Below are 8,478 nucleotides of genomic sequence, written 5' to 3'. Positions count from 1 at the left end.
GGGGGGGGGGTTAGGCAAGATAACTCAAGAAGCAGTGGATGGATTAGAATGAAACTTGGTAGGTGGGTAGGTCTTCATGAGACCTAGAAATGATTAGATTTTGGCCCCCTGGCGGCTTTTCAAGGTACTGCAGCAGAACTTCCGGTTTTGATATCTCGTGATCTGGACATGCTGGGGTCACGAATTTTGGATGGCAGATAGCTCTTGGGATAGGAAAGAAGTGACATGAGTTTGGGTCTCTTAGCGGCTTATTCTGGAACTGCAGGAGCATTTGTTGAAAAATTTGAAGGAGGATAACTCAAAAACCGGTTGACGGATTGTCGTGATTTTTGGTATGTAGGTAGTTGAAGTGATGCTTGACATAATCAGATGCCAATTATGCAAATCAGGAGCTTATTTGCATGATTAATGAGGAAATTCTATAAATCTGCTTTGTTTGATAATAGAACTATAAAGCACTTGTGACATCTACTTGAGAACGAGAAAAACATCTGAGGATATAGATTATGTGAATGAGGACCTGATTTGCATAATTAATGGAAAATTTTATAATTTCATAGTTGTAACTGCTGGGAATTTCATACTTGCCACATTTGGAAGTTACGTGAAGGTGAACATCAATAAACATAATTAATTCAAATCATGACCTCATTTGCATAATTTATGACTTACTTAGACTTAGGGGCTCCCGCGTCTCGTGACGCATGAGGCAGTCAAAGCATCCCAGCTTCCTCTGTCAGCAGCCAGCCTCAAGGCTTCCTTCCAGCTCATGCTGACTGCCTGAAGGTCCCTCTCCACTGTCTGTCGCCAGTTCATCTTTGGGCGCCCCCTCCTTCTCCGTCCTTCTGGGCACCACTGTAGGACTTGGTTGGCTAGTCTGACAGGTGGGAGTCTGACAGTGTGTCCTAAGCAGCTGAGCCGGCGTTTGCAGATGATGGAGGACACTGGTTGTTGCTTAGTTTGAAGTCTGATGTTATTATTCGAGATAAAGTCATCCCATCTAATGCCCAGGATTTTCCTTAGACACTTCCTTAGCCATTTAGTATTTTTTCAGCATATTGAATCTTCATAGTTACATTTAAACAAAGCATAAGATTTGAAAAATGCATTATCACAGCTGAAAGTTTGTGTATACTACATTTTGCTATAATTATTTCAATAGTCATTTCCATTCATATCATTTCATTCTATGATCTCAAAAACATGTAATAAACATTATTGGGCCAAAACATGTTGGTCTTGCATTTTGTTGCAAGCGCTTAACTAACTTGATTTAAAGAATTTTCAAGTCCTCTTGTCAGTCCTATGTACCATATCATAAATTCTGTGCCACATGGAAAGTTAGGCTTTATTTTCATGCTAACTAATTATGAACATACATTTTAAACATTGGCTGTCTGTCAACAACAGATGATTTGCATGTTTACTGGAATAAGAGAATTTTGGTCTGCTTTCAGTACTTTTTTGAGGCTACTTAGTACCTCATCTGTTTTTGACAAGTCCCCCATTTTAACTATCAAGTCTAAATTCTCCCTAGCCATGTGTCATCTGAAAAACTTCCTGATGTAGTACTGCAGGTTGGGAGAATTGGCAGCCCCGATCACAGCAAGGACAATGACATATAATGTCATTAGGATGAAGAACTTATGGCGCTGGAAGAAAGATGGTGCCTGGACCCTTGGCCTTGCTTTCCTTTCAGCATAGACAAGCACATACTTGACTCTCAACAGTTCATTGTTGCTCACGATGTAGTACTTCTCTGGTACTTCATGTTTGTCTTTGTTCTTGGCTCTCCCATTCTCTTCCACCTTGCTCTTGACATACTTTGGGTCCATGATGACCTCACACACAGCCACACAGCTCATGGTTTCTCCCAGCATGCTCCTGTCCCACCCCTGACCTTTGTGACTGTAGATGATTGACACCCCAAGGTCACCTGATAGGTAGGTTCCCTCTCCAAATAAGGAATTCTTGTTGAGGTGTGCATGTAGCCCATTGTGCAGTATGGAGTGGAAGTTGTCCAGCCTGCTCCCGTGGAAGGCGTACAACAGACTTCTGTCTTGTCGTGTCTCCTCAAACCTGGCGTCTGTGCTCTCACTGTGGATAACTTCGAACATGTGGGAGGGGGGCGGAATGTTGGTGCTGGTGTAACCTGTTAACCTCTGCACTTCTTTGTACTCGGCGGGTTCACAGGATCGCAGGTGGAAGTTTCTAGTCTCCAGGTCCCAGTGGACCAGCTGTAATGTCTGGGGGTCAGAGGTTACCCGACTGTCCTGAAGCAGCTCCTTTACTCCTGACAGTCTTCTCCACACTGATTTCAGTGCGGGGAAGTCCTTCTCGTCGTTATGCCGTGCGAACCGGGAAGGGGCGGAGTACGGTGTCGTGTCGGTAACTCAGCAGCGCCGCCGCGAACAGGCTCAGCTGCAGGTCCGCCGCCAACACGTCTCCTTCCAGCTTCTCTCGTACATTGGTCCTCACGTCTTCTGTCATAGCTTACAGAATATTACCGTTCCAATGTCTTAACACATATGCTCACATATACTATAGTCTAACTTAGAGCTCCACGTCGAATTCCCAAGGACTTGAAGTTATAACGGCCACGAGTTACAAAGCAAGTTTAAAACAGTGTAACACATTTCCGAGTAAGCAAAGTACATTTGTACACTCTCAAGCTGACAAACTGAACGTGTTTCATTTAAGACTTTCAGAAGGTCGTCCAACCTGCTGAGAAGCAAACTTTTCCGTGTCAACATCCGCCATTTTGTCTTCTGCTAGTTCCTTAGACACTTGCTGTCAAAGGCATCAAGTCTCATTTCTTGACTTAGTTTCAGGTGTCAGGTTTCGCAGCCATACAAAAGTGTTGACAGGACGTTGCTGTTGTAAAAGCGCATCTTGGTCTTGAGGGACAGTTTCTTGTTTCTCCAGAGTTTGCCCAGCTGGTTAAATGCTGCTGAAGCCTTACCAACTCTGCAGTCAAGTTCTTTGTCCATGTCACCATTGCTATTGATGGAACTTCCAAGATATATAAGTGAAGTAATTTATATAAGCCTCATAATTTATGAGGAAGTGCTATAATAGCCTTTTTGTTAAGATAAGGCTGTCATTGGGTGGAGAATATGATCAACTGATATAATCCATGCAAATGAGGCTCTTATTTACAAAATCAATGAATAAAATTGTATAATTCGTCTCGCGCAAGGGTTAACATCATTTGGCGAAGGTATGAGATCGTGGAACTCTTGTTTATATGTAAGCTGCCACTATTTGCTATATGCTGTAAATCGTAAAAGATTACTGTTGGCCGTTGCCGTAAGATTATATAAAATTCTGCTGTTTGATAGCTTGAAGTTTGTAAGTATTGTATTTTCTATATAAATAAAATTACAGGGAAAATTACTAGTAGTTCTCGTCGTGTCCACATACTGGTACAATTTTACACTAGTAGTTACAAACGTGTTGCGGTCGATAAAAACTCATAAGAATGAGACAGCACACAGGTAGAGACGCGTTTTTGTTTGGTAAAAATGAGTTGTTTGAGAAAATTATGAAAGAACAGAAAGACACAACGCCGCATTTGACGGCTGCACCAAGGAGGACCTGGAATCCCTGACCCCCAATGGAAGGGCATGCGCGGAGTATTGGAGGGGAAGAGTGTAGCAGTGAATGGTGACCCGAGAAGAAGATCTGACGGCTGACTGCCGGGCTGAGTATGGTTTGAACAAGCAAGCTCGGCTTATGCAGTGCCGACGTCACCCGAACCGCCAGGCCGCTCTAAAGTACTTAGAAACTAAACCATGCTCTACTTTGTGGCTCAAAACAGACAGCTTCGTTTCTTTTGGCAGTTCATTTTTTTATGTAGGAAAGGGAAGCTCTCAGTTCATAAAATGACAAGTGAGCCTCATTGGCCAAGCGGCGGAGTAGCCCTTCCAAATAAAGTGCACACCCCCACTGGGGGCTAGGCTGGAGCGTAAAAAAGGGCAAACTTTAGCATTCAATTTGGCGGTCAAAATGTGTCCATGGCGACAAAACAAAACAAAATCATAAAAATAGACCCAAAATACTACCATGTCAGATAGAGTTCGTAGTATTTCTAAAATTGGAGACCCTTTGTCTGCTGCTCACGTGACGGAAGCGGTGGATTGTTCCTTTAACAAAGCTCTTTTAAGAGCTCCAGCCTTTGTCAAGGAACAATTCACCGCTTCCGTCACGTGAGCAGCAGACCATAGATTGAAGAAAGCCATCTGTATAACTTGACGTCACAAAAGCCCATTCACTGAGAGAGTCTAGAGTTGATCAGTTGAAATTCTCTTCGTAATAACAGTTCAAAATTGCTTTACTTCCATACTCAATGAGGAATCTGTGTAAAACGCCCGTCGTAGAGCCATGTGTAAACTCCGTATTAGCGACCATCCTCTACACATAGAATCTGGCAGGCATAGCCGTACACCGTTACAAGATAGACTGTGCAAATTCTGTAACAATTCTTGTATTGAAGATGAATCGCATTTTATGCTTGACTCTAAATTATATGATAACGAACGTAAATCACTGTTCAGTTCAATTAAGCTCGACAAAAAATGTAAAACATTATCAAAGGAAGACACTTTTAAATATATTATATCATGTACAAATATAGACGTCATCAATGAAGTATGTAAGTATATTTCAAAATGTTTCAAAAAGAGAGAAGAAGCCATTAGAACTTAGATCAATACCACTTATATATGTATTTCTTTTTATTTTATTTTTAGCATTGTATACCTTAGACCTAATGTTAGCTTTCTTTATTACTATTGTTGTAGTACTCTCTAGTACATTGTACTTTGTACATCCATGCATTTATCCCTCCGGGGAATAAACATGCAATAAAAGTTTCTAATAAAGGAATATGTCGCGGAATTCCAATTTGTTCGTTTTTGTTGCAATAGGCTCAAACAAAACAGCTTTTAGCATATTTTAATGCTACAGCACAAACTTTCTCACGGACAAACGTTTCAATTTGTACAAAGGGACACCTACTGGATCATCCGGGGGCTCCTCTTGTCGGAAATGACAGAAAGTACAAAAGGGATGCTGTCCAACTTCGCTGAGATGGTGGAAAGGTTAGCGGAGAGTCGTCATCTCACACACTTCATGCTAGTCTCGCTATCATCATCATCATACTACACGGATACATTAGGCCATGTTGATTTGATTACATATATGATCATATGACATCCTCTGGGAACCCCAAAACTGATGCAAGCATGCGAATAAAAAAGTTTGGCTAAAAAAGAGCCTTCATTGGTATATGTGAAATCTACGTGGTCATGAAGGTTAAACGAATGACTTAACACACAGGAGTATGGTATGGCGAATAATAGTCTTAATTTTCATTTCTTCACATTTTCTTCTTTTCCTTTGGAATTAATTTTGGCATTCTACGACATTATTATCGTTTTCCAATATATTTCGGCAATTTAGGGCATAAATTTGCTTATTTTGCGGCTGCTTTGTATGATTTACAGTGTAGTCGAATTTTTTTAAACGGACGAAAATTTATGCGCGCGTGAATATCATCCATATAATCGAATCAATATGACCATATGGATGGAAACCAAGCAGATGTCAAGAGAAAAGGACAGGTCGAATGAAACAACGCAATTGTTTACCACACGTAACCGCTAATAATCTATTACAAATATCTTTTCTCCATGAAAAAGAGCTCATGATACATTACAATTGTGCAGTATTTTTTAGCATTAGTCCAATTCAAATCACAATGGTGACTAATTACTTGAGTCACACATCGTCATCACACTCACGTCACCCAACCAGCTATTCCCATCTTGGCCCCGGCCAGTTTCTTAAAAGTACTTCTGTTTTTAATTCCTTAGGTTTGGTTTCATTCCGAATGGAGGCCGTGTATACTACACCCGACGAAGTCAGCCCCCGGTCTTTACCTTAGCCATGCGGGACTATCTGGACCAGACAAGTAAGACATGTTTCCTCTCTTTGTGGATAAACGCCGCATTGCACTGCCTGAAACATGGTTTGGGACCGCATTAGTAACTACCTTTAAAGCACAGCGAACCAGTCACCTAGCTCCAGTTCACAGTGAACCAGTAACACCTAGCTTCAGTTCACAGTGAACCAGTAACACCTAGCTTCAGTTCACAGTGAACCAGTAACACCTAGCTTCAGTTCACAGTGGACCAGTAACACCTAGCTTTAAGCTGGTGTGTTACGCCGAAGGGCGGTTATACCGGCTATACTGATACAGATACAACTTCAGTGCACAGTGAACCAGTAACATCAGGATACAGACGAACGTCAAAACGTCAGCTTTTATAAAAAGATGCGTGGCTCTAAAAAAAGAACTTTACTATTCCATGTGCATTTTTTCCAGACGACACGGGGTTCGTTCGGACCATGATGCCGCTGTTAGAAATGGAGTATAACTTCTGGATGAGCAACAGAACTGTTACAGTTAGCGGTCACGTTTTGAACCAATATCAAGCCTCCATCGGAAAGTCAAGGTTAGTAGCTAGAACATGCGTTTATTTTTACTCCGTGAAGGATTTCAGGACCTCCGGACGGAGTTTTGTGAACGGCTGATTTTTCATGTTCGCAGTCAAAACACTGGGTTCTCTTTGTGTAATCGGCACGCAATTTTATACGCCGTCTGCGGGCATGCCCGTGTTGATGCACGAATGTGTATTTTTGCCGTTGCTGCTTTCGCGGTCAATGTAATATTGCAGACGCACCCCTACAATTGCGAGGCGAATTGGAATGGTCCAGAAAAACGCGTTGTTTGGAATAGCAGTGGGGGGTGGAACTTCATGCAGATACGGGGTGGTTTTGATAAGTGGTTCCAGATGTTTTTGCCCGTGCTTAAGAGATGCCAAGTTTTTTGGAAGATGTTCGCAGCCAAAACGCATTCTTCCGTACGTCGCATTTCTGTGTAATTTCGCATGTGGTGTGGTATTATGTCCGGGATGATGCACGTCTTTTTATTTTTACCGTAGCTGTTTTGATATTGGAGTAAATGGTTATTTTCGAAACATCCCCACGTCGTTGAAATGTTGTCGCCCGTTTATGTCACCGGTAGTAAGTCGCGGTGAGGCTGATGGGGACGGAAATGTGGGGTGGTTAGAGGTCAACATTACGAAATGTAAATACCTATCGATTTCAAACTGGTCGGGTGTGGCGACCTAGTGGCGGCGTGTATTTAGTCACGTAGCAACTGGCCGGTCGTCCTAGCAACGAGCATGCTGGTCGCTCCATAGTGTTAGTGGAGCAGCTCTCTGTAAACGTTGCCAATATTTTTAGCAACCCATCAATGTGTTCTGCCTCGTGGTCGGATGTGATCTGGGGTTGGTAAACCGCACATAGATCGGATAATTGTATGATTTGCTAGTTGTATTTAAAGCGCGTCTTGTAGTATGAGCCGGTATAGCCGGTATGCTTTCGGCCGGAGGTTAATGACCCCCACCCCGGCAACTTCGGCGCCAGGAGCGTGATAATAGTCAGGCTAAAGAAGAAGCACGCTCGAAAACACGTTTTATGGGTGTGACGCGCCCTTATAATTTAACCGTACCTGTTCTGTTGTCTTTCTAGTAGTAGACATAAGCGGTAACTGGTGATGTGGCTGTTTTATATTATGACCAGTTGCGGATGATTGATACAGGAAATGCGGGCTGTGATGCAAGTGTTCATTGATGTGCAACTGTTACTAATTGCAGGGACTGCGCTAATGCCGACTGGTTGTGGCTTGGCCAGTCGCGCTGTCCTGATACACCGCGAATGTTGGGCATTAGGCGAGTGTTCCCTGTAGACAGTCCTGGAGTCATTTTTTCGCACATTCGCACATTCCAGCAGCCAAACCNGTTTGTAACAGCGAATACAGACGCTAGATAACATGTTTTGTATTGTATTACACAGACCTTTTTCATACAGTATTCTCGTTAATTGCTAGCTGCCGTCGACTATTTCATTTGTGTCTCTTTAGACAGACCGCTCCAGTATTAACAGGTTTATCACACATACATGTATATTAGCTTGAAGTCAGAGGAATTTGAGCAAGATAAAAGTGAAGATGAAGAAAGTTTAGCATGAAACTTTAAAGAAATTCAACCGGATTTTTTAACTGATTGATTGCTGATCAATTTTCATCAGCAATCTGACCTAGGTGCTCAGTAGACACGTCAAAGTTTGTCGGATGACGGTACCTTCTCTTAACCAGGACGGGGGCGGTACCAACTTCCGACGAACTTCGACCCAGTGCAGACTTTACTGTGATCGAGAGATTCGGTCAGTAATTCCAGTGAGTCAGATTTCTTGTTAGTTGGGAAACAGTTTGATTTTCACCCGTACATGAACAGGACTCGGCGACGCTGCTGCCCGGTACCAGGCGGCGGTAGAACGGCGCAGATCTGCCATTGATGCCGTCCTCTGGAGCGATCAACAAGGCGTCTGGCTGGACTATAACTCAGCTAC

The 8,478-nt window shown here is 42.8% G+C and overlaps 1 protein-coding gene across 1 annotated transcript in view; it reads left to right on the top strand.

Annotated features, from left to right (window-relative positions):
* The window catches only part of LOC109475680 (trehalase-like), a 27,956-nt gene that overhangs the window by 8,978 nt on the left and 10,500 nt on the right, over window positions 1-8,478 (top strand). The window contains exons 6-8 of the mRNA XM_019776444.1: window positions 5,010-5,102; window positions 5,877-5,974; window positions 6,389-6,518. Of these exons, the coding sequence (XP_019632003.1) occupies window positions 5,010-5,102; window positions 5,877-5,974; window positions 6,389-6,518 (321 nt within the window). The remainder of the gene's footprint in view (window positions 1-5,009; window positions 5,103-5,876; window positions 5,975-6,388; window positions 6,519-8,478) is intronic.

This window comes from Branchiostoma belcheri, unplaced genomic scaffold (assembly GCF_001625305.1).
Source record: "Branchiostoma belcheri isolate BF01 breed outbred unplaced genomic scaffold, Haploidv18h27 scaffold340, whole genome shotgun sequence".
Lineage (NCBI taxonomy): Eukaryota > Metazoa > Chordata > Leptocardii > Amphioxiformes > Branchiostomatidae > Branchiostoma > Branchiostoma belcheri.
This window is presented reverse-complemented; position numbering and strand designations above follow the sequence as displayed.